This window comes from Ranitomeya variabilis, chromosome 4 (assembly GCF_051348905.1).
Source record: "Ranitomeya variabilis isolate aRanVar5 chromosome 4, aRanVar5.hap1, whole genome shotgun sequence".
In the NCBI taxonomy this organism is placed as follows: domain Eukaryota; kingdom Metazoa; phylum Chordata; class Amphibia; order Anura; family Dendrobatidae; genus Ranitomeya; species Ranitomeya variabilis.
Genome location: NC_135235.1, coordinates 374,555,523 through 374,583,139, shown reverse-complemented (window position 1 = coordinate 374,583,139; position 27,617 = coordinate 374,555,523). Strand labels below are relative to the sequence as shown.

The 27,617-nt window shown below is 43.2% G+C and overlaps 1 protein-coding gene across 3 annotated transcripts in view; it reads right to left on the bottom strand.

The window, feature by feature from the left end:
• Positions 1 to 27,617, bottom strand: part of MTG1 (mitochondrial ribosome associated GTPase 1) — a 374,570-nt gene that overhangs the window by 228,217 nt on the left and 118,736 nt on the right. For all 3 annotated transcript variants that reach the window (XM_077250762.1, XM_077250761.1, XM_077250760.1), the window contains one exon: positions 1,977 to 2,057. In XM_077250762.1, the coding sequence (XP_077106877.1) occupies positions 1,977 to 2,057 (81 nt within the window). The remainder of the gene's footprint in view (positions 1 to 1,976; positions 2,058 to 27,617) is intronic.

Sequence of the window (27,617 nt, the reverse complement as noted above, 5' to 3'; positions counted from 1 at the left end):
CACTAAAAGAAATCAAGAACAAAAAATGTGGTAGTCAGTAATGGTTACTTTTTTTAACCAAACATAGGGAAAAAATTATGGAATCGTGAAAAACAAAAAAACACTCCAAAACATCACTAGCATTTTGTTGCACCACCTCTGGCTTTTATAACCACTTGCAGTCTCTGAGGCATGGACTTAATGAGTGTCAAACAGTATGCTTCATCAATCTGGCTCCAACTTTCTCTGATTGCTGTTGCCAGATCAGCTTTGCAGGTTAGAGCATTGTCATGGACCATTTTCTTCAACTTCCACCAAAGATTTTCAATTGGATTGAGATCCGGACTATTTGCAGGACATGACATTGACCTTATGTGTCTTTTTTCAAGGAATGTTTTCACATTTTTTGCTCTATGGCAGGATGCATTATCATCTCGAAAAATGATCTCATCATCCCCAAACATCCTTTCAATTGATAGGGTAAGAAAAGTGTCCAAAATATCAATATAAATTTGTGCATTTATTGAAGATGTCATGAAAGCCATCTCCCCAGTGCCTTTACCTGACATGCAGCCCCATATCATCAATGACTGTGGAAATTTCTATGTTCTCTTCAGGAAGTCATCTTTATAAATCTCATTGGAATGGCACCAAACAAAAGTTCCAGCATCACCACCTTGCCCAATGCAGATTCGCGCTTCATCACTGAATATGACTCATCCAGTCATCCACAGTCCAAGATTACTTTTCCTTAGCCCATTGTAACCTTGTTTTTTTCTGTTTAGGTGTTAATGATGGCTTTCGTTTAGCTTTTCTGTATGTAAATCCCATTTCCTTTAGGTGGTTTCTTACAGTTCGGTCACAGACGTTGACTCCAGTTTCCACCCATTCGTTCCCCATTTGTTTTGTTGTGCATTTCCTGTTTTGGAGACATATTGCTTTAAGTTTCCGGTCTTGATGCTTTGATGTCTTCCTTGGTCAATCAGTATGTTTGCCTTTAACAACCTTCCCATGTTGTTTATATTTGGTCCAGATTTTAGACACAGCTGACTGAACAATCAACATCTTTTGCAACATTGAATGATGATTTACCCTCTTTTAAGAGCTTGATAATCCTCTCCTTTGTTTCAATTGACATCTCTCCTGTTGGAGACATCATTCATGCCAGTCCATTTAGTGCAACAGCTCTCGAAGGTGTGATCACTCCTTTTTAGATGCAGACTAACGAGCAGATCTAATTTGATGCAGGTGTTATTTTTGGGTATGAAAATTTACAGGGTGATTTCATAATTTTTCCCCTATGCTTGGTTAAAAAAAACCATTACTGACTACCACATTTTTTGTTCTTTATTTCTTTTAGTGTTTCTTAAAGCCAGAAAGTTTCCATTTGAAATGACTTTAGTTGTGTGCCATGTCTGTGATCTGCTTTTTTTCTACAAAATTAAACAACTGAATGAACATCCTCCAAGGCCGGTGATTCCTTAATTTTTGCCAGATGTTGTACTATGTTTCAAGTATTACGAAGGGGGAGAAACGATACTTTTGGATCCCAGTCAGGCGCCTCTCATTCAGCCAAACCAGATCTCCACTTTGCACTGACGAGAGGCAGTACCCCGAAACACAGTGTCTGCAAATTGAAATCTGGCTTGGCTCTTATCCTAATTCATGTGACAAGGCTCGTTAAAGGGTCGACATTGTTAGGATTGCTACTTCCAATAGGTGGCACTAGAGTTCTAGTCCTCTTCCTCTCTGAAGAGACAATTTAAGTATTTACGAAAGAAACCCGTGAAAACGTGCAGAGTGAGAACCAGGGTGTGATGTAAACCCAGCCTAAAATCCATATATGATAAGGGTGTGTAATTGTGTGGACATATTTCATTTGCGGGTATGTGCCTTAGTATTCATCATGTCAAATATAAAAAAAAAAAAAAAAAAAAAAAAAACAACCTCCTTGCCCTCCAGATATCCTTTAGACAAAAGAAACAAACACTTCCCACCTGGTTGATGTTTCCATCCCGCATGCAATCAGTGTAAATGACATTTCGATCTCCATGTTTCTCTAGGTGGGTAACAATCCTCTGAAAAAGGACAAAGTACATAATAATGTAAAAATACAGTATATGAAAGAAAGTAGTTCATTTAATTAAAAAAAAGGATCTGCAAATATTGCTGTACAATAATTATACATTTTAAAATACATCAATTATACTGGTCATTGGAGCCAGGAGGAAAGACCGATATCACACAGCGGTGGTGCCGTAAGGGAGCACACCAGAGCTGATCAGCTGATAAACTCCAGTGACCTCCCTCATGGCAGCTCAGTGATACACTAACAGGAGGTAATAGCTCCCGCTGTGTATCGCCGTCTGTCCTTGAGAGCAGTCACATCACATTTACATTTCTTCTAGATGAGGGCATCGGGGATTTGGTGTTAGGCAAGTATAATGCGATTTTAATTTTTATTTGAATATGTACAGTGGGTACACAGAGTACAAAAAATTTTTACTCTTTCATTGCAGCCATTTGGTAAAATTCAAAAAAAGAATTTTTTTTTCATATTAATGAACACTCTGCACCCTATCTTGACTGGAAAAAATAAAAATAAAAATCAGAAATGTAGTATCTTTTGCAAATGTATAAAAAAAAAAAGGAATATCACATGATCATAAATATTTAAGTATTCAGACCCTTTGCTCAGACACAAAGCTCACAGTGCAGACCAAATGAGAATCATGAAGTCAAAGGAACTTGCCAAAGAGCTCAGAGACAGAATTGTGGCAAGGCACAGATCTGGCCAAAGTTACAAAAGAATGTCTGCAGTACTCAAGGTTCCTAGAGCACAGTGGCCTCCATAATCCTTAAATGGAAGAAGTTTGGGACCACCAGAAGTCTTCCTAGACCAGGCCGTCCAGCCAAACTGTGCAATCGTGAGAGAAGAGTCTTGGTGAGAGAGAGGTAAGGAAGAACCCTAAGATCACTGTGGCTGAGCTCCAGAGATGGAGATGGGAGAACGTTCCTCAAAGTCAACTATCACTGCAGCTCTCCACCATTCGGGCCTTTATGGCAGAGTGGCCCGACGGAAGCCCCTCCTCAGTGCAAGACATATCAAAGCCCACATAGAGTTTGATAAAAAAAAAAAAAAAAAACACATGAAAGACTTTCATACTACGAGAAATAAGATTCATTTTTCTGATGTGACGAAGATAGACCTGGATGAAAACCTCTTCCAGAGTGCTCTAGACCTCAGACTTTGCCGAAGGTTCACCTTCCAACAAGACAATGACCCTAAAAACACAGCTAAAATAACAAAGGAGTCCGGAAATCCTGAAAACATGACCTGTTGGTGGCTCTTGAGGACCGGAGTTGGGGAACACTGCTCTAACGGGTGATGACTTATTATTATTATTTATTTATATAGCACCATTAATTCCATGGTGCTGTACATGAGAAAAGGGGTTACGTACAGGGTTATAGATATTGTTTACAGTAAACAAATTTACAATGACAGACTGTTACAGAGGGGAGAGGACTCGCATTCTACTTTTATTAGACTGACATTTGACTGTCATTTGCACCGACCATTTAGGAAAATCCGAGAAAAATGTAATTTGCATAATCATTTGGAACATGGTGTATTTTCTCCGGAATGGCTGCCCCGTGAGAGGAGTATGACAGTGTGATAGCATCTCTTATCCACCTTGCGAGTGTACTCGGATGCTTTCTGCCCTTTCCGCGGTCCCTGAAAGCACACAAAAAGAGACCTATCCTTCCTACACTCCCGTGTTGCTGCTAGATATTGGACTATGCATCTTCTCACGTCTGGGGTGTTTAAGGCTTCCTCCCTATTATTTTGGGGGTTGGGACAGAAAGCAGGGAAGGATATCTCTTGAGCCCTGTGAAAACGTGCGTGCCGAAGCTAAGGCCACTAGTAAGGAAGATTTAAGGGACAACACTTTCAGCGGGGCTTCTGATAGAGGTTGAAAATGAGCCTTTGTTAAAGCCGAGAGGACCAAATTCAGATCCCGGGGGGGGCACCATGAGATAAGATGAGTCTGTATCTACGTGCAGCCTTGATAAATCTAGCTATCCAGCGATCCCCAGCCAAGTTATAATTGTACAGGGCTCCTAGTGCTGCAACCTGAACTTTTAAAGGTACTTGTGGCCAGCCCCTGTTGTAGGCCCTTCTGTAAAAATTCTAATATGGCCGTGAGTGGAACCTCCTCATCTCAGAAGCACCTGACACAGATACATTTTTTTCCAAATTCTACCGCTTGTTTTGGTAGTTACCGATTTTCTGCTCTTTTGGAGGGTGGCAATTAAATTTGGGGAGAACCCCTTATTGCCTAAAAGTGACCTTTCATGTTCCATGTCAAGCGTAAGCTTTTTACTTGAGGATGGATCATAGGCCCTTGGGAAAGAAGGTCTGGAAGATCCAGAAGGACCCAAGGGTCTGAGATGGACAGCATTCTTAACTATGAAAACCATGGCCTCCTTGCCCAGAAGGGGGCTATCAAGATTACCCTCGCCCTGTCCTCCCGAATCTTCCTCAGGACTGCTGGAATCAGGACTATAGGCGGGAAGGCGTATGCTAGGTGGTAATTCCAAGGTATCATGAGGGCGTCTAGAGCAACCAGGTTTCCCAGGGGATCTATTGAGCAGAAGGTGTTGTCTTTCTGGTTCTTGCTGTTTGCGAACAGGTCTATGGCTGGATAACCCCATGCTTTTGCAATTTGATTGAATAACGACTGTTTCAGTTCCCATTCGCCCTGTCTTAGCTGGGTTCAGCTCAGGAAATCCGCCGTTTGAGAGGAGTATGACAGTGTGATAGCATCTCTTATCCACCTTGCGAGTGTACTCGGATGCTTTCTGCCCTTTCCGCGGTCCCTGAAAGCACACAAAAAGAGACCTATCCTTCCTACACTCCCGTGTTGCTGCTAGATATTGGACTATGCATCTTCTCACGTCTGGGGTGTTTAAGGCTTCCTCCCTATTATTTTGGGGGTTGGGACAGAAAGCAGGGAAGGATATCTCTTGAGCCCTGTGAAAACGTGCGTGCCGAAGCTAAGGCCACTAGTAAGGAAGATTTAAGGGACAACACTTTCAGCGGGGCTTCTGATAGAGGTTGAAAATGAGCCTTTGTTAAAGCCGAGAGGACCAAATTCAGATCCCGGGGGGGGCACCATGAGATAAGATGAGTCTGTATCTACGTGCAGCCTTGATAAATCTAGCTATCCAGCGATCCCCAGCCAAGTTATAATTGTACAGGGCTCCTAGTGCTGCAACCTGAACTTTTAAAGGTACTTGTGGCCAGCCCCTGTTGTAGGCCCTTCTGTAAAAATTCTAATATGGCCGTGAGTGGAACCTCCTCATCTCAGAAGCACCTGACACAGATACATTTTTTTCCAAATTCTACCGCTTGTTTTGGTAGTTACCGATTTTCTGCTCTTTTGGAGGGTGGCAATTAAATTTGGGGAGAACCCCTTATTGCCTAAAAGTGACCTTTCATGTTCCATGTCAAGCGTAAGCTTTTTACTTGAGGATGGATCATAGGCCCTTGGGAAAGAAGGTCTGGAAGATCCAGAAGGACCCAAGGGTCTGAGATGGACAGCATTCTTAACTATGAAAACCATGGCCTCCTTGCCCAGAAGGGGGCTATCAAGATTACCCTCGCCCTGTCCTCCCGAATCTTCCTCAGGACTGCTGGAATCAGGACTATAGGCGGGAAGGCGTATGCTAGGTGGTAATTCCAAGGTATCATGAGGGCGTCTAGAGCAACCAGGTTTCCCAGGGGATCTATTGAGCAGAAGGTGTTGTCTTTCTGGTTCTTGCTGTTTGCGAACAGGTCTATGGCTGGATAACCCCATGCTTTTGCAATTTGATTGAATAACGACTGTTTCAGTTCCCATTCGCCCTGTCTTAGCTGGGTTCAGCTCAGGAAATCCGCCGTTTGATTTTCTGACCCCTTTATGTGTAGTGCTGACAGAATTCAAGCCGTTTTCGGCAGTCGAAAAAATTGACCCCCTTACCTCCATCAGAGAGCGAGATCTGGTGCCCCTCTGGTGATTTATACAGGCCACTACCACTTGATTGTCCGAGAACATTCTCACATGGTGGGACTGGAGAGAGCTCAGAAAATGTATCAGGGAGAACTTTACAGCTAGGAGCTCCTTCATATTTGAGGATACTGAACTTAATTCCCCTTTCCAAACTCCTTGGGCTAATTGGCCATTCAGGTGAGCCCCCACCCTCTGGGACTTGCGTCTGTTGTCAAAATTTGGGAAACTGGCAATGTCCAGGGACACCCTGAATTAAGTTGTCTGTGTTTGTCCACCACGGCAGCGAGAGGGCAGTTTCTGATTATATATTTAACCGGCCTTCTAAATTCCCTTTTAGGGAATTTTCTGCAGCCAATACTTCCCACTGCAGTTTCCTAGAATGGACCTGAGCCCACTGGACAGCCGGGATATAAGAAGTCAATTTACCTAAGAGCGACATAGCCTTCCGCAGAGTAGTAGAGGGGAAGGCTACCGCTCGAGGTGCCAGTTCCGCCATATTTTGGCAGCATTCCTGATTGTTTGAGTCCAATAATATGTCCAAATACTCCTGTACTTGGCTTGGTACAATCTTGGATTTTGGCAAATTTAGCATCCAACCTAGGTTTCTCAAAGCCGTCATGACCCTGTTTAGTTGGTCTCTGCAGTGACGAGGGGAATTGCCTATTAGAATATTAGAAATATTTTGTTCCCTCAAGTGGGCCATCACCTCCGCCACTATCTTGGTGAAGACTCTCGGGGCGATAGCCAACCTGAATGGAAGAGCCGTAAATTGGAAATGCTTTATCTCCCCCTTTCTCGGGACTGCCACCCTGAGGAATTTGCGATAATCCTCGTAAATGGGAACATAATGGTACGCGTCCTTGAGGTCTAACACTGTCATAAAACAGGAAGGAAACAGCATTTTTACTGCAGATTTTATTGTCTCTATCTTGAAGGACTCTACATGTAAATATTTGTTCAGGTTTTTTTTAGTTTTACAATTGTCCTGAAAGTTCCGTCCGTTTTTTCCTTAGGCCGGGATCACACACAGCGAGATACGGCCGAGTCTCACAGGTTAAAACAAAGCTCTGGCACCGGCACTCCAGAGCGGAGCGTGCGGCCGCACAGCAATACATGGAGCTGCACACTCCGCTCCGGAGTGCCGATGCCAGAGCTTGGTTTTAACCTGCGAGACTCGGCCATATCTCGCCATACTGTGACTCAGGCCTTAGGAAAAGCGGAGAGTAAAACCCTTTGCCTTCTTCTTGACGGGGAACCTCTTGGAGAACATTCTTTTCCACTAGGCCCAGAATTTCCTGTTGAAGGGCGAGCTGCTCTCCTTTTGAGGGTCTTTGGGCGGTCACTATGAGGGATGGGGGGGTAAAGGAACCTTAGTTTCAATCCTGATTTTAATTATGCTTAGAATCCTTGTGCTGCTGGATATTTCTTCCCAGGCTGGGAGAAAGAAAGCTAACCTTCCCCCCACCCAGGGAACACCCTCATTGGGACTGTTTTGGAGGTGCTGGGCTTATTAAACATGAACCCCTTGCTTTTGTTCTTTTTATCCCCCCATCCATCCCGGGGACTTTCCCCCTACCTTTTGGGAGGCTTCCGGTTTCCAAATTTTCTACCCCGAAATGGCCGTTTGTAGGAGTACCCAGAGAGATTAGCGAAAGATTTTTTTTCATCTGCTTTATCTAAAATATCATCCAGGGTGGGCCCAAACAGGAACTCGCCTTCGCAGGGGATAGAACATAATTTTTATTTAGTTTGAAGATCACCCGGCCAAGTTTTAAGCCACAAGGCCCGACTGGCTGCATTTGAAAAAGAACCTCACCTAGCGGCTAGTCTGACAGAATCCGCGGAAGCTGAAGCATCTGCCAAAAAAGACGCCACCCCCTCATTATAGGGACAGTGTTTAAAATGGTCTCTCTAGGGGTCTTGTCCTTCAGTTGTGTTTCTAGTTGATCTAGCCATATCATTGGAGCCCTAGCCGTACAAGTGGCAGCAATTGCAGGCTTTAGTCCACCCCCAGCAGCCTCCCGGGAACCTTTTACGAAAAATCCAGCCTTTTTGTCCATGGGGTCTTTTAACGTTCCCTTATCTTCGAAAGGAAGTGCAAATTTTTTGGAGGCTTTAGCGATAGTTATATCTTTCTGGGGGAAAGCCCTAAAATTAGAACACATGGGGTCTTCAAAGGGGGTATTTTCTTTTGGGAGTGAGAAGGCCCTTTTTCTCTGTTTTTTTTCCATTCTTTTTTAATCAAGTCTTGGACTTTCTCGTTCAATGGAAAAGACCTCCTGTTTTACGAAACCCAATGATGGATCTAATTGATTTAATTACGGTAAATTATTTGTTTCTCCTATTGGAGAACAGCACCGACCATCCTCAGAGGAAGATGACGAGGAAGAAAAGGGTGAGCTAGCAGAATCTGACTCACTCATGCTCCCTGAACTACTGGACTCAGAAATCAGGGGAAATATGCTTAGTTACTTGCCGTTTTTTCCCCGACCTCTGTAGGGATTTAACCCCTTAGTGACGGAGCCAAATTTTTGAAATCTGACCAGTGTCACTTTATGTGGTAATAACTCTGGAACGCTTCAACAAATCAGTGATTTTGACACACTTTTTTCGTGACACATTATACTTTATGATAATGGCAAATTTAGGTCGATATGTTTTGTGTTTATTTATAAAAAAATATCAGAAATTTGAGAAAAATGTTAAAAAATTAGCAATTTTCAAAATTTGAATGATTATCCCTTTAATCCAGATAGTCATACCACAGCAAAACATTAATGAATAACATTTCCCACATTCGGCTTTACATCAGGACCATTTGTAAAATGTTATTTTATTTTGTTAGCATTTTAGGAGGTTTAAAAATGTAGCAGTAATTTTTCATTTTTTCAAGGAAATTTACAAAATTTATTTTTTTTAGGGACTTAGCCATGTTTGAAGTCACTTTAGGGGTCCCACATATTTGGAAACCCCCCAAAGTTATACCATTTTAAAAATGGCACCCCCTGACATTGAAAACTGCTGTCAGGTAGTTTATTAACCCTACAGTTGCTTTTCAGGAATTAATGCAAAGTGACATGACAGGAATGAAAATGTGCATTTTTACCACCTAAATGCCTCTAACTTCTGAACAGGTTACAACAGCCGTCAGACTCTTAGGCCAGAATTTGGTCATCAATTGCCATGGCAAACATCAGGGCCACACAATCATGATCTGAGGGCACCAATTGGGATTAGGAGGAAGCCCCCACAGTCTGTTAACCATTTATATGATGTAGTCACTATTGACAGCAGCATCTAAAGGGTTAAACAGATTTGGATGGTGCAAACACTGATCGTGGCTGATACAGCAAGTTGTCAGCTATAGTGTCCAGCCGTCAGCTACTGGATTGTCACCTGTATGGGGATGCTATTCTCTTAGATCTCAGGTCAGTTAAAAGACGTATTGGCTGTCATTAAGGGGGTAAGGGAGTCCTCCACCTGACTTTTAATTAGAGACCTGAGGTCTGAGGTTTGGCGATTCTTCTGAAATTATTTGCTCAATACAGGAGCTACACAGCCTCTTCACCCAAGTGGTGGGTAGATCCTCTGCACATAGCGCACATATGTTATGTTTAACCTCGGTGGTACATCTCTTCCCCTATAAGACAAAAGGAATAGGCCCTAATTATAAAGTGACTTTCACGAAGTTCAGTTACCATCTCAGCAGAAAATGTAAGGATACCAGATACGTGGACCCTTTATTCGAAGATGGATTTTCTTTCCCGCTGACGACCGTGCTAGGGCTCGTATTCCATTGACAGCCTGAGCAGTTACTGCTGCTGCGTCTGTGGGAAGGATCCTTCTCCGCCCGTTTCCTCTGTTGCTGTGGCTGCTGCAGGCAGCTTGGCCGAGAGAAAGCCTGACTGGGAGAGTGACCCAGAGGGGCCTGCTCTTCTGGGAGCTCCTGGTCGCTTATACCTGGTGGGAATATTGACTCACTTGGCACCTGGAATGATTAAAAAGCCACTTCCGGGCCTCCCCCAGCCTTCGTTTCATTAAGGGAACGCGGTTTGATCAATTACAGGGGGGTTCCCAGTAATGCACTGTGCGCCTGACGTCATCGGGACCCCGCGCATGCACAGTACTGGATTACCCAGTAATTCATAGCGGTTGCATATCTCGTACGTGCACCCTCTTGTTCCAGAGCTCCGGAAACTGCAGCCATGAGGAACGCCGCACAAGCACCGGGAGAGGTGGTCTTCTGTTCCTTCTTCCGCCACCTCTCCCTGCACACCCTCAAGGGCCCGCTGACACTGGCGGTGGCGCTTCGGAAAACCGTCACATTCGAGGCAAGGAACCCTCCCGCCTGACTCGAACTGACAGGCCCCGGAATCCCACGGTGATCAGAGGTACGTCAAGTAGCTGCATGGTTCCTTCGGGACAGAAAACCAACTGACGCGGAAGAGGGGTACCACTTTTTTAATCTGCAGGTTTCCTGTAATGAGGGGGCGAATACCCTCTTTCCGTGGTGCCGTCATGGGGGGAGAGAGAAAAAAAAACCCGGAGTGGGTTCCATGTATATTTGAAAACCAGCCAAGCAAAACTCACAGATGTGGGCTGGTTAAGGTTGGTTATCAAAATTAGAGGGGTCCCAACTCCGATTTTTTTTAATTAAATAACTTAAAAAAAAACTGGGTGGGTTTACTCCCATTTTTGACAACCAGCCTTGCTAAAACACACAGCTGGGGGCTGGTATTCTCATGCAGGTAAGAGACCATGGATATTGCACCCCCAGCCTAAAAATAGCAGGCTGCAGCTGCCTAGAAAATGTGCATCTATTAGAGGAGCCAATTATGGCACTTTGTCCGTCTCTTCCCACTTGCCCCTTTGTATTGTCAGGTGACATCAAGCCCACGGATTAGTAATGTTCAACTTGCTTAAAGGGAAGGTGCCGTGATTTTAGTTTTTGTATTAATAATTATTGATATTATTCATTTTTATAGCGCCATTTATTCCATGGTGCTTTACATGTTGATTGTACTTGTCTATGTATGCCCCTTTTTTCACATGAGAAATACAATGCACACGCAAGTACAGAAGGAGAGAGGGCCCGCTAGGGCTCAGTCTACAGGATAGAGATATATATGGTATGTGTGTGCGTGTGCGTGTATATAAAAAAAAAAAAAAATTATATATATATATATATATATATATATATATATATATATATATATATATATATATATATATATATATATATACTAGACTGTGGCCCGATTCTAACGCATCGGGTATTCTAGAATATGCATGTCCCCGTAGTATATGGACAATGATGATTCCAGAATTCGCGGCAGACTGTACCCGTCTCTGATTGGTCGAGGCAACCTTTATGACATCATCGTCGCCATGGCAACCATTAAGACATCTACGTCATAGAACTTAACACAATTGAATGAAATTATGAAACAGATCATCCAAATATATAAACCACATTACATGAACTGTAACTGTATTTAAATAAATCATCGGACAAAAGAAGGACATTGACACTATAATATATTTATTAACAATATCAAGCCAAAATATTTTTGTACACCACATTTCTTGTGAATACCTTTGTACTACCTATAAGCAACTTTCCTTGTAAAGGGGTAGGAAGAACTTGCACCTTGACGTTGGATCTCATTTTAACTCTTGAAAATGCAACGTAGAGTTGTCCATGACCAAAAACGGGCTGCGGTAGATATATGCCAACACGGTGTAGAGTTTGACCTTGGGACTTGTTTATTGTCATGGCAAAAGCTGGTTTTAGTGGAAACTGTCGACGCCGAAGCCTAAATGGAAGACCGGTGTCTGAAGGACATAAATCAATGCGTGGAATGAACACTTCATCTCCTTTTGCTGATCCAGTGATCACTCTTGCTTGAATGACGTGAGAATGGAGTCCAGTAACAATAAGGCGAGTTCCATTACATAGACCATTTTTCGTATTTAGATTCCGCAGCAACATTATGATTGTTCCAACTTTCAGTTGAAGTCTATGGGATGGCATTCCTGATGGCGTAAGACTATTTAAAAATTCAACTGGATAATGCTCTCGTTCATCTTCATTGTCTACATCCACTGAATCATCACTTTTATACAACTTATAGTCACCAGGCATTCTATCCATCACCTGGGAATTTAGCAGAGCCACGTCATCATTCTTCGGACAGAGAATTGCATGAGAAGAGGCCCTCTCAACACTGCTTTGGTCATTCACATCAATTTCAATGCATTGTCCAAAAACATCAGTTACGATGCAGTCAGTGCACAACATGTCTTCTGGTATTTCAATAATATCTTCTCCAAGGTTGTATTTGTTGCTAAGTTCACCGTTGCCAAGTTTAAGAAGCCAGTTGCTATACTCTGGGTCCGAAGATCGCATATTGTTAATTAGTTGGAGTTTATTGAACTGTTTCCAAAGGTCAGACATTTTTAAGCTGGACTCGATAACATCTGTTCTTGTTCCATTTGGTATGACTGGAAGGCATTGCCTAAAATCTCCGCCGATGACAAAAACTTTACCTCCAAACGGAATTTTATTTTTTTCAGCAACATTTGTAGTCATTACTTCACGCAGAAGTCTGTCAATTAAGCTCAAAGCATATTTGGGTGCAATGGTGCACTCGTCAAGTATGAAAACATGTGCATTTTTTAACAGTCTTCCTGCAAATGTGTCTTGTTTTATTCTGGAAATAGAGATTTCATTGACTGGAACTGGTATCCCAAAGAGTGAATGGATAGTGCGACCTCCTCATAAAAGGTTTCCTGCAATCCCTGTTGTAGCCGACGGCAATACGACTTTTCCCAACCCTCTAACGTGATGCATTATAACTTCATAGAGGTATGTTTTACCGCTCCCTCCTGGACCGTCAATAAAGAAACATTTTGGCCTTGCATCTGCTTGGTTTTCTATAGCGCTCACAATAGTGTCATATGCAATCCGTTGTTGTTCATTTAAGGAGTTTCTCTTCTCTGTTGCCAACAATAATTCATAAGCTTCGTCATACTCTGGAACTTGTGGAACTTGAATGGCAGGCTGGGGCAAATTAAAGTCTGAAAACGTTTTTCCATGTAGTAGTAAGATATTTTGGACATCTTGCATGGCATAAGATTCGCAATTTTGACAACTTCCACTTCTGTTGTGAAGACGTAAGCAGTAGTCCTCGATTAGATGTTATTTAAAATTTGTCCAAAGTTGAGCTGGATTTGTAGGCGGTCCAAATACACAGATGTAGGCAAACAATTCACGAAGTTGCTTAGGCATATGTAGGGTAACTGCATCTTCTAAAGTAAGTTTCCACACAGTATCATCCAATAGAAGTCCTAAAGCCAAAGCTGCAGCTTTAAATGTATCGTGCAATACTCCGTTAACTGTTTTCAAATCGTCATAAGTTTTAGCTCCTTTGATATGTAGTAGTAACAGCCGAAGGCAATATCTTTCTTGATCCTTGACACTAACAGTATACATGCGTCCAATTATTCTGCTAACTCCTCGTTGTCTTGGATTCCAAGTTTTATTCCAAACGTAATGCTCTGGAATCTCTCGGTACAAATACTGCCTTGCGTTTTCGTCACGTTGGTTCAGCAAAAACCATTCCATTAATGTTGATGTCGTGCTTAAAGTTTTTGAGACATCTTTGACTTCAGCATCTTCAAAGAAATAAAGCTGCTGTTGATTTGGTAAATGAATAGCTAAACGTATAATGGCATGGGACTGTGAATGCATTGGAAACGCAAATATCCTCCAAGCAGCTTCTGGAGCACTGACATATCTTGAGTCAACAAAAGTTGATGATTCATCGTGATTGACTGTTTTCTGTTGTATTTCGATGTTAGCTTTGTCATGCCCCTTGTAGATGTACTTGAAGAGATATTTTACACTTTTTATTGAAGCACAGATTTCTACGTTGATGTGACAGTTGTAGCATTTTGATAAGTACGGGTTGTATGGGACTATCCATGAGTTATTTATAATTTTATTGTTGCAAGCTATGTTATCAATGTGTTGTCGCCGATAGGATGGGTAGCCATCCAAGTCTTTAACAGTGTGCTGTTTCAACTCCTTTGGAAACCCTTTTGTACACTTTCCGTTTTCCATGCATGGACTTTTTGGATTTGCTACACCGCATGGGCCATGAATCATATGAGAGACAACAATATTATACAGTTCAGGATACTTTTCTTGGTTAGGAATTTCAGCCCACACTATATTGTCGATTTCTTCCTCCGTACGAATCTTGGAATCCGTGTCTAAGATAATTAGTATATGCGCATGTGGGAGACCTCGTTTCTGAAACTCTATGACGTGTACCATTGCTACGACTGTTCCAAAAAGCCCATTTTTGATGTCTTTCAAAAGGCTGATGAGTTTCAGTCGAAATACGCGTGCGACTAAGTCCGGCCTGTGTTCAACTTTTTGCCAGGGTTCTAGATTTTCGGTAATTTCTGGCCATTTAGGATTACAGGTCATTGTCACAAAAATGTCAGGTCTTCCAAACTTTGTTACTATTGCCATTGCATCTTGATAACGCTGTTGCATGTTGCGGGGGCTACCTTCAAACGACGACGGGAGGATTACTGTTTTTCCAATTGGAATTCCCTTTTCAATTGATTGTTTTTGCAAATGTTCTTGAAGAACGCAGTAGTCTTCGACTTTAAGTTGTTTTTGGCTCATTCTTATGAAATTTAGACGATTAGCTTCAATTTTAACATATGCGTCAACTAAGTACTGTTGTGTCAGTTTCCCACCGTTTAAAATAGGATTGAAGTAATTTCGGACAGACAGACGAAAACTGTAGTATTGCAGTTGTGTAATTCTTCTTGAAGTTCCTTGTTGGTTTAAGTTTTCATGCCACCCTTGTTCACCTCTTGGAAAGAATAGCGGATACAGAAGAGCATCAAGGTTGCTGTGCAAAATGCTAATTCGTTGTGTCTTAGGAACCAAAGGGTTGTTTTGGTCTGGCTTAAGATGGACTAATATATCCCTTTGAAAAGGAGGTTCTCCATCATCGTTTTGAAAAACAACTGCGACCTCACTTACACGTGGTTTGTTGTAAAGTCGAGGATTCTGTTTACGTTCTTGTTTAATGGCCATGACAATAGAAGGCATTTCAGTACCATTTTGTATAGCCCTCTGTTCCTCCTCAGCTTGAACGTCTTTTAGCATGCGATATGTGGCAGCAAATGGGCTTATTTTTTGTAAATGTACAGCAATTTGGTTCATCAGTTCAGCATCACACTTTTCGTTTTCTTTTAGGTTCATTCTTTGTTCTGTAGCCTCATTTGTATCAATGATGTATAATTGTGCAAATTTTGGTGGTTGTCCTATTTCTGGGTGAAGTGTTCCAGTGCGATGGTAGATCTGGCCGTGAATTTTAAAACAATACGGTCCGAATCCAGGGGGCGGTGCAATGTTGGCACCGAATGAAGCAAACGCATGAGAACTGTTGATGCTTCTGATATTTTCCATAAAATTTCTACTGTGTTGATGCATTCCTTTCATTAACTGCTCAACAGTAGTGAGGTCTCGGTAGCATAACTTTTCCTTTTTGGCAGCATTGAGTAAACTGATTGTCAGATGGTTTTTCATCAATGAAATTCAGAGAGTCGCATTTAGAGCAAACTGCATTCATATTCCCACAGTAGTGTTCATGAATTGTACTTTCATTGTCTGTTACGTAATGTGCAAGTTGTTGAATATTGTCCTGTTCGTGCCTTAGTTGGTAGAGCATTCGTTTTTTATGAATTTGGCGATCATGTTGTTCCTGTCGTACAACAGTTTGTTGTGGTGTCTCCTGTTGGCGAAATTGTCTGTGAGATTCCGCATCCTGGGCTTGTCTGGCGGCGGTTTGTTGTGGTGTCTCCTGTTGGCGACATTGTCTGTGAGATTCCACATCCTTGGCTTGTCTGGCGGTGGTTTGTTGTGGTGTCTCCTGTTGGCGACATTGTCTGTGAGATTCCACATCCTGGGCTTGTCTGGCGGCGGTTTGTTGTGGTGTCTCCTGTTGGCGACATTGTCTGTGAGATTCCACATCCTGGGCTTGTCTGGCGGCGGTTTGTTGTGGTGTCTCCTGTTGGCGACATTGTCTGTGAGATTCCACATCCTGGGCTTGTCTGGCGGCGGTTTGTTGTGGTGTCTCCTGTTGGCGACATTGTCTGTGAGATTCCACATCCTGGGCTTGTCTGGCGGCGGTTTGTTGTGGTGTCTCCTGTTGGCGACATTGTCTGTGAGATTCCACATCCTGGGCTTGTCTGGCGGCGGTTTGTTGTGGTGTCTCCTGTTGGCGACATTGTCTGTGAGATTCCACATCCTGGGCTTGTCTGGCGGCAGTTTGTTGTGGTGTCTCCTGTTCCCGATGTTGTCGTTTTCTTGCTGCTGCTGCTCCTTTTCTGTCATCCTCATTGGCGTATTTTCGTTTACGACCCATTCTAAGATAGAAACACAGGGAGATGCCGCCTATCCAGGCACTTGACAGCAGTGGAGGACAATGATGACTGTGCCCGTCGCTGATTGGTCGAGGCAACCTTTATGACATCATCGTCGCCATGGCAACCATTATGACATATAGGTCGATACTGTGCCTGTCGCTGATTGGTCGATTCTAAAGCATCGGGTATTCTAGAATATGCATGTCCCCGTAGTATGTGATTCGTGGCAGACTGTGCCCGTCGCTGATTGGTCGAGGCAACCTTTATGACATCATCGTCGCCATGGCACCTATAAGGTATGGACCTTATATGGCTATAGGTCCATACCTTATATGGCTATAGGTCCATACCTTATATGGCTACAGGTCCATACCTTAGGGCTATGCGTCCATACATTATATGGCTATAGGTCCATGCCTTATATGGCTATGCGTCCATACCTTATATGGCTATAGGTCCATACCTTATATGGCTACAGGTCCATACCTTAGGGCTATGCGTCCATACCTTATATGGCTATAGGTCCATGCCTTATATGGCTATGCGTCCATACCTTATATGGCTATAGGTTCATACCTTATATGGCTATGCGTCCATACCTTATATGGCTATGCGTCCATACCTTATATGGCTACAGGTCCATACCTTATATGGCTACAGGTCCATACCTTATATGGCTATAGGTCCATGCCTTATATGGCTATGCGTCCATACCTTATATGGCTATAGGTCCATACCTTATATGGCTATGCGTCCATACCTTATATGGCTACAGGTCCATACCTTATATGGCTACAGGTCCATACCATGCCTTATATGGCTATGCGTCCATACCTTATATGGCTATAGGTCCATACCTTATATGGCTATGCGTCCATACCTTATATGGCTACAGGTCCATACCTTATATGGCTACAGGTCCATACCTTATATGGCTACAGGTCCATACCTTATATGGCTATAGGTCCATGCCTTATATGGCTATGCGTCCATACCTTATATGGCTATAGGTCCATACCTTATATGGCTATAGGTCCATACCTTATATGGCTACAGGTCCATACCTTATACGGGATTTCCAGGACAGACAGACAGACAGACAGACAGACGGAAAAACCCTTAGACAATTATATATATATATATATATATATATATATATATATATATATATATATATATATATATATATATATATATATAGAGAGAGAGAGAGAGAGAGAGAGAGAGAGAGAGAGAGAGAGAGAGAGAGAGAGAGAGAGAGAGAGAGAGAGAGAGAGAGAGAGAGAGATGCATACACAATTATTTTTAATAAAAAATTTAAATTAATTACTTTCAGAGTTTTTCATTTATTAACTTATATTCGCCACTGGAGGCTACCGTTTTCGTTAGTGGGGGAATGGGCTGTCTGGGCACGACACTTGCACACCTCACTTATGTGCAGCCATAGGCATAGGAGACTGCAGTCGGACTCCGACCGCATCCCTTAGGCTACGTTCACATTTGCGTTGTGCACCGCAGCGTCGGCGACGCAACGCACATGTGAACGCATACACAACGCAGCGTTTTGTGACGCATGCGTCCTTTGTTTGCTTGATTTTGGACGCACAAAAAATGCAACTTGCTGCGTCCTGTGCGCCCTGACGCGTGCGCCGCAGCGACGCATGCGTCACGAAACGCAAATGCAACGCATGTCCATGCGCCCCCATGTTAAATATAGGGGTGCATGACGCATGCGACGATGCAGCGGCGCCCGACGCTGCGTCGCACAACGCTAATGTGAACGTAGCCTTACATTGAGGCCGCTCCTCCTGCCTCTTAGCTGTGACCTGGGCACGCCCTCTGGACTGCCCAGATCACAGCTCTGGGAGGAGATTGCGGCAATTTTGTTGAAGTCCACAACTGTGGGCTTTATTTTTCCCTGTCACCGCACACACAGCTCAGTGCATGCGATAACAGGAGCTGCTGGGGAGAAGCTGCTGTGAAGCGAAGGTCCAGGGTAGGTATCTGCAGCGGTGATTGTAGCCTGTAAGTAGTATTTCAGTGCAGGCTGCAATCACAGCCGACCCGTTCAGAGCACAGCAGGGAGATAGTCACACTGCTCTGCCCTGAACAGGATGCAGCACTTCCTGGGAGAGGAGGGAAGAACATGATTTTTTTTTTCTATGCACCTACCACTGCTACCTATCCTATTATATATATATATATATATATATATATACACACACACACACACACATGCATACATGCACACACACAGTACAGACCAAAAGTTTGTACACACCTTCTCATTTAAAGATTTTTCTGTATTTTCATGACTTTATATAACTTTGTTATATACTTAGCAAAAAAGTGTGAAACAACTGAAATTATGTCTTATAATCTAGGTTCTTCAAAGTAGCCACCTTTTGCTTTGATGACTGTTTTGCACACTCTTGGCATTCTCTTGATGAGCTTCAAGAAGTAGTCACCGGAAATGGTCTTCCAACAATCTTGAAGGAGTTCCCAGAGATGCTTAGCACTTGTTGGCCCTTTTACCTTCACTCTGCGGTCCAGCTCACCCCATCTCGATTGGGTTCAGGTCTGGTGACTGTGGAGGCCAGGTCATCTGGCATAGCATCCCATCACTCTCCTTCTTGGTCAAATAGCCCTTACACAGCCTGGAGGTGTGTTTGGAGTCATTGTCCTGTTGAAAAATAAATGATGGTCCAACTAAACGCAAACCGGAAGGAATAGCATGCCACTGCAAGATGCTGTGGTAGCCATGCTGGTTCACTATGCCTTCAATTTTGAATAAATTTCCAACAGTGTCACCAGCAAAGCACCCACACCACCATCAAACCTCCTCCTCCATGCTTCACGGTGGGAACCAGGCATGTAGAGTCCATCCGATCACCTTTTCTGCGTCGCACAAAGACATGGTGGTTGGAACCAAAGATCTCAAATTTGGACTCATCAGACCAAAGCACAGATTTCAACTGGTCTAATGTCTATTCCTTGTGTTCTTTAGCCCAAACAAGTCTCTTCTGCTTGTTGCCTGTCCTTAGCAGTGGTTTCCTAGCAGCTATTTTACCATGAAGGCCTGCTGCACAAAGTCTCCTCTTAACAGTTGTTGTAGAGATGTGTCTGCTGCTAGAACTCTGTGTGGCATTAACCTGGTCTCTAATCTGAAATGCTGTTAACCTAAAATTTCTGAGGCTGGTGACTCGGATAAACTTATCCTCAGAAGCAGAGGTGACTCTTGGTCTTCCTTTCCTGGGGCGGTCCTCATGTGAGCCAGTTTCTTTGTAGCACCTGATGGTTTTTGCCACTGCACTTGGGGACTCTTTCAAAAGTCTGCCCAATTTTTCGGACTGACTGACCTTCATTTCTTAAAGTAATGATGGCCACTCGTTTTTCTTTACTTAGCTGCTTTTTTCTTGCCATAATACAAATTCTAACTGTCTATTCAGTAGGACTATCAGCTGTGTATCCACCAGACTTCTGCTCAACACAACTGATGGTCCCAACCCCACTTATAAGGCAAGAAATCCCACTTATTAAACCTGACAGGGCACACCTGTGAAGTGAAAACCATTCCCAGTGACTACCTCTTGAAGCTCGTCAAGAGAATGCCAAAAGTGTGCAAATCAGTCATCAAAGCAAAAGGTGGCTACTTTGAAGAACCTATAAGACATAATTTCAGTTGTTTCACACTTTTTTGTTAAGTATATAATTCCACATGTGTTAATTCATAGTTTTGATGCCTTCAGTGTGAATGTACAATTTTCATAGTCATGAAAATACAGAAAAATCTTTAAATGAGAAGGTGTGTCCAAACTTTTGGTCTGTACTGCACATATATCACCTACCACTGGTACCTGCCTCTATATACAGTTGTGGCCAAAAGTATTGACACCCCTACCCCTGAAATTCTGTCAGATAATACTCATTTTCTTCTTGAAAATAATTGCAAACACAAATTATTTGGTACTATTATCTTCATTTAATTTGTCTTAAATGTAAAAACACAAAACGAATTGTCCTAAAGCCAAATTGGATATAATTCCACACCAAACATAAAAAAGGGGGTGGACAAAAGTATTGGCACTGTTCGAAAAATCATGTGATGCTTCTCTAATTTGTGTAATTAACAGCACCTGTAACTTACCTGTGGCACCTAACAGGTGTTGGCAATAACTAAATCACACTTGCAGCCAGTTGACATGGATTAAAGTTGACTCAACCTCTGTCCTGTGTCCTTGTGTGTACCACATTGAGCATGGAGAAAAGAAAGAATACCAAAGAACTGTCTGAGGACTTGAGAATCCAAATTGTGAGGAAGCATGAGCAATCTCAATCTCCAAAGACCTGAATGTTCCTGTGTCTACCGTGCGCAGTGTCATCAAGAAGTGTAAAGCCCATGGCACTGTGGCTAACCTCCATAGATGTGGACGGAAAATAAAAATTGACAAGAGATTTCAACGCAAGATTGTGCAGATGTTGGATAAAGAACCTCGACTAACATCCAAACTTGTTCAAGCTGCCCTGCAGTCTGAGGGTACAACAGTGTCAACCCGTACTATCCGTCGGCATCTGAATGAAAAGGGATTGTATGGTAGGAGACCCAGGAAAACCCCACTTCTTACCCCGAGACATAAAAAAGCCAGGCTGGAGTTTGCCAAAACTTACCTGAAAAAGCCTAAAACGTTTTGGAAGAATGTTCTCTGGTCAGATGAGACAAAAGTAGAGCTTTTTGGGCAAAGGCATCAACATAGAGTTTACAGGAGAAAAAAAGAGGCATTCAAAGAAAAGAAAACGGTCCCTAGAGTCAAACATGGCGGAGGTTCCCTGATGTTTTGGGGTTGCTTTGCTGCCTCTGGCACTGGACTGCTTGACCGTGTGTATGGCATAATGAAGTCTGAAGACTACCAACAAATTTTGCAGCATAATGTAGGGCCCAGTGTGAAAAAGCAGGTTCTCCCTCAGAGGTCATGGGTCTTCCAGCAGGACAATGACCCAAAACACACTTCAAAAAGCACTAGAAAATGGTTTGAGAGAAAGCACTGGAGACTTCTAAGGTGGCCAGAAATGAGTCCAGACCTGAATCCCATAGAACACCTGTGGAGAGATCTAAAAATGGCAGTTTGGAGAAGGCACCCTTCAAATATCAGGGACCTGGAGCAGTTTGCCAAAGAAGAATGGTCTAAAATTCCAGCAGAGCATTGTAAGAAACTCATTGATGGTTACCGGAAGCGGTTGGTCGCAGTTATTTTGACTAAAGGTTGTGCAACCAAGTATTAGGCTGAGGGTGCCAATACTTTTGTCTGGACCATTTTTGGAGTTTTGTGTGAAATGATCAATGTTTTGCTTTTTGCTTCATTCTCTTTTGTTTTTGCATTTAAAACAAATTAAATGAAGATAATACCAAAGAATTTATGTTTGCAATAATTTTCAGGACGAAAATGAGTATTATCTGACAGAATTGCAGGGGTGTCAATACTTTTGGCCACAACTGTACCATCTACCACTGCTACCTGCCCCTATATATACCACCTACCACTGCTACCTGCCCTTATATATGCCACCTACCACTGCTACCTGCCCCTATATACACACCACCTACCACTGCTACCTGCCCTATATATACACACCACCTACAACTGCTACCTGCCCTATATATACACACACCACCTACCATTGCTACCTGCCCCTGTATATACCACCTACCACTGCTACCTGCCCCTATATATACCACCTACCACTGCTACCTGCCCCTATATATACACACCACCTACCACTGCTACCTGCCCCTATATATACACCACCTACCACTGCTACCTGCCCCTATATATATCACCTACCACTGCTACCTGCCCCTAAATAAACCACCTACCACTGCTACCTGCCTCTATATATACACCACCTACTACTGCTACCTGCCCTATATACACACCACCTACCACTGCTACCTGCCCCTGTATATCCCACCTACAACTGCTACCTGCCCCTGTATATACCACCTACCACTGCTACCTGCCCCTATATATACCACCTACCACTGCTAACTGCCCCTATACATACACACACCACCTACCACTGCTACCTGCCCCTGTATATACCACCTACCACTGCTACCTGCCCCTATATATACACACCACCTACCACTGCTACCTGCCCCTATATATACACCACCTACCACTGCTACCTGCCCCTATATAAACCACCTACCACTGCTACCTGCCCCTATATATACCACCTGCCCCTATATATACACACACACCACCTACCACTGCTACCTGCCCCTGTATATGCCACCTACCACTGCTACCTGCTCCTATATATAATATATATACCACCTACCACTGCTACCTGTAATATATATATATATATATATATATATATATATATATATATATATATATATATATATATATATATATATATATATATATATATATATATATATATATATATATATATACATACACACACATATACATACATATACACACACTCTACCTGCCTCTATATTTACCACCTACCACTGCTACCTGCTCCTATATATACACACCACCTGCCACTTCTACCTGCTCCTACATATACCACCTATCACTGCTACCTGCCCCTATATATACACAACACCTGCCACTGCATAGAAGCTCATGAGGAGAACATAATTTTACCTCTATATAAGTCACTAGTTCGACCACACTTAGAATACTGTGCACAGTTCTGGTCTCCGGTGTATAAGAAAGACATAGCTGAACTGGAGCGGGTGCAGAGAAGAGCGACCAAGGTTATTAGAGGACTGGGGGGTCTGCAATACCAAGATAGGTTATTACACTTGGGGCTATTTAATTTGGAAAAACAAAGGCTAAGAGGTGATCTTATTTTAATGTATAAATATATGAGGGGACAGTACAAAGACCTTTCTGATGATCTTTTTAATCATAGACCTGAGACAGGGACAAGGGGGCATCCTCTACGTCTGGAGGAAAGAAGGTTTAAACATAATAACAGACGCGGATTCTTTACTGTAAGAGCAGTGAGACTATGGAACTCTCTGCTGTATGATGTTGTAATGAGTGATTCATTACTTAAATTTAAGAGGGGACTGGATACCTTTCTGGAAAAGTATAATGTTACAGGTTATATATACTAGATTTCTTGATAGGGCGTTGATCCAGGGAACTAGTCTGATTGCCGTATGTGGAGTCGGGAAGGAATTTTTTTCCCCAATGTGGAGCTTACTCTTTGCCACATGGGTTTTTTTTGCCTTCCTCTGGATCAACATGTTAGGGCATGTTAGGTTAGGCTATGGGTTGAACTACATGGACTTAAAGTCTTCCTTCAACCTTAATAACTATGTTACTATGTTACTGCTACCTGCCCCTATAAATACACCACCTACCACTTCTAGCTGCTCCTACATATACCACAAATCACTGCTACCTGCCCCTATATATACACACCACCTGCCACGGCTACCTGTCCCTATATATACCACCTACCACTGCTACCTGCCCCTATATATACACACCACCTACTACTGCTACCTGCTCCTATATATACACTACCTACCACTGCTACCTGCCTCTATATATACACACCACCTACCACTGCTACCTGCTCCTATATATACACTACCTACCACTGCTACCTGCCTCTATATATACACACCACCTACCACTGCTACCTGCTCCTATATATACACACCACCTACCACTGCTACCCTATATATACACTACCTACCACTGCTACCTGCCTCTATATATACAGGTCCTTCTCAAAAAATTAGCATATAGTGTTAAATTTCATTATTTACCATAATGTAATGATTACAATTAAACTTTCATATACTATAGATTCATTATCCACCAACTGAAATTTGTCAGGTCTTTTATTGTTTTAATACTGATGATTTTGGCATACAACTCCTGATAACCCAAAAAACCTGTCTCAATAAATTAGCATATTTCACCCGACCAATCAAATAAAAGTGTTTTTTAATACCAAACAAAAAAAACATCAAATAATAATGTTCAGTTATGCACTCAATACTTGGTCGGAAATCCTTTGGCAGAAATGACTGCTTCAATGCGGCGTGGCATGGAGGCAATCAGCCTGTGACACTGCTGAGATGTTATGGAGGCCCAGGATGCTTCAATAGCGGCCTTAAGCTCATCCAGAGTGTTGGGTCTTGCGTCTCTCAACTTTCTCTTCACAATATCCCACAGATTCTCTATGGGGTTCAGGTCAGGAGAGTTGGCAGGCCAATTGAGCACAGTAATACCATGGTCAGTAAACCATTTACCAGTGGTTTTGGCACTGTGAGCAGGTGCCAGGTCGTGCTGAAAAATGAAATCTTCATCTCCATAAAGCATTTCAGCCGATGGAAGCATGAAGTGCTCCAAAATCTCCTGATAGCTAGCTGCATTGACCCTGCCCTTGATGAAACACAGTGGACCAACACCAGCAGCTAACATGGCACCCCACACCATCACTGACTGTGGGTACTTGACACTGGACTTCAGGCATTTTGGCATTTCCTTCTCCCCAGTCTTCCTCCAGACTCTGGCACCTTGATTTCCGAATGACATGCAAAATTTGCTTTCATCAGAAAAAAGTACTTGGGACCACTTAGCAACAGTCCAGTGCTGCTTCTCTGTAGCCCAGGTCAGGCGCTTCTGCCGCTGTTTATGGTTCAAAAGTGGCTTTACCTGGGGAATGCGGCACCTGTAGCCCATTTCCTGCACACGCCTGTGCACGGTGGCTCTGGATGTTTCCACACCAGACTCAGTCCACTGCTTCCTCAGGTTCCGGTCACCTCTTCTCGTTGTACAGCGTTTTCTGCCACATTGTTTCCTTCCAACAGACTTACCATTGAGGTGCCTTGATACAGCACTCTGGGAACAGCCTATTTGTTGAGAAATTTCTTTCTGGGTCTTACCCTCTTGCTTGAGGGTGTCAATGATGGCCTTCTTGACATCTGTCAGGTCGCTAGTCTTACCCATGATGGGGGTTTTGAGTAATGAACCAGGCAGGGAGTTTTTAAAAGCCTCAGGTATCTTTTGCATGTGTTTAGAGTTAATTAGTTGATTCAGAAGATTAGGGTAATAGGTCATTTAGAGAACCTTTTCTTGATATGCTAATTTATTGAGACAGGTTTTTTGGGTTATCAGGAGTTGTATGCTAAAATCATCAGTATTAAAACAATAAAAGACCTGACAAATTTCAGTTGGTGGATAATGAATCTATAGTATATGAAAGTTTAATTGTAATCATTACATTATGGTAAATAATGAAATTTAACACTATATGCTAATTTTTTGAGAAGGACCTGTACACACCACCTACCACTGCTACCTGCTCCTATATATACACACCACCTACCACTGCTATCTGCCCCTATATATACCATATGATGAGGGGCTGTGTGGGGAATGGGTGGATGACGTGGGGCTGTGCAATACTGTCTGCTGAGCCGTGTATCTAATCCTATCCTGTGTGATACTGTCTGCTGAGCTGTGTATCTATTCCTATCCTGTGTGATACTGTGCTGAGCCATGTATCTAATCCTCTACTGTGTGATACTGTCTGCTGAGCCGTGTATCTAATCCTATCGCTCTCCCTCCTATGCACTCCTCTCCCCCTGCATGTCTCTCCCCATGGGTCTCTCTCCCTCCTATGCACTCCTCTCCCCCTGCATGTCTCTCTCCCCATGGGTCACTCTCCCTCCTATGCACTCCTCTTCCCCCCTGAATGTCTCTCTCCCCATGGGTTGTTCTGCCTCCTATGCACTCCTCTCCCCCCTGCATGTCTTTCCCCATGGGCCGTTCTCCCTCCTATGCACTCCTCTCCCCACTGCATGTCTTTCAGCTCATTGCATGCGATAACAGGAGCTGTGGCGGTCATGCTGTCGCATGTCAGCGTCACCCAACAGCTGGGACTGTCACCCGCAGTAACCTTATCGCCGGTACTATCTGTCACAGCTCTGGGATCATGCTGGCAGATGTCAGTGTGATTCCACAGTTGACTGTGACCTGCAGTAAGAAAGCAGGTGACGACCGATGAGACTACTGCTCCCATCAGGCTATGTCTGATGGGAGAGTAGTATCTACTGCCGGCACCTGTGCTCACAGTTAAAAAAAAAAAAAAAAAAGTTACATTACATATACTTGCACATAAAACTAAAAAAACTAAACAAAACATACTCACGGCGGCGCAGTGATGCACTGCAGGGGGTGATCACCTCCTGTCAGTGTATCGCCGGCTGTCTTCGAGAGCAGTCATATCACTGATGTGACTGCTCTCAAAGTGATCAGAATCATCGTGGACATTATGGATTATCTTTTTGGCGGACAGGTGAGGAATATTTGTGGTTTATTAGTTTATTTTTGTTGCAGGAGACTAGGGAGTCGGGGATTATACTTTCGGTAAGTATGGTTTAATTAAGATTAATAAAGGACTCTATTCTGGCTGTGTCTTTATTTACAATACAACTATAGGATCAGGTAGGTTCACATTAGCGTTTCTGTGCTCAGAGCATCATCTGCATACGCATGCCAAAACGCATGCTTACACCTTCGCATTATTTTACGCATGACATCCAAAAAATACGCTGCGTGTGCATGCGTTTAAATGCGTTTTTTTAGGCGCATGGTGGAGTTGGTGACATTTCCTGGACATGCGCAGTCTAAAGTACGCATGTGTACGCATGTCCTTGCGTACCAATGTGTTTCCATAGATAGTAATGCTGTTTTTGACGCACTCATGTGCATGATTGCGCAATATTTGACACCTCAAAAAATGCAACAGGCTACGTTCGCTGGAAACCGCCGCACACCGTGAGACAACGCATGCGAACGCATGTCCCTGCGTACACCATATTAAAGATATGTACGCATGCGGATCTATGCGGATCATACGCTGCACACAGAAACGCTAAAGTGAACCTGGCCTTAGTAATGGATAGGTGTCTTATAGACGCCTCTCCATTACTAAGCCGTGGGTTTGATGTCACCTGACAATACAAAGGCGACATCAACCCCACTTGCCACCGCTACAGGGCAAGTGGGAAGAGCTGGGCAAAGCACCAGAAAAGGCGCATCTAGTAGATGCGCCATTTCTGAGGCAGCTGAGAGCTTT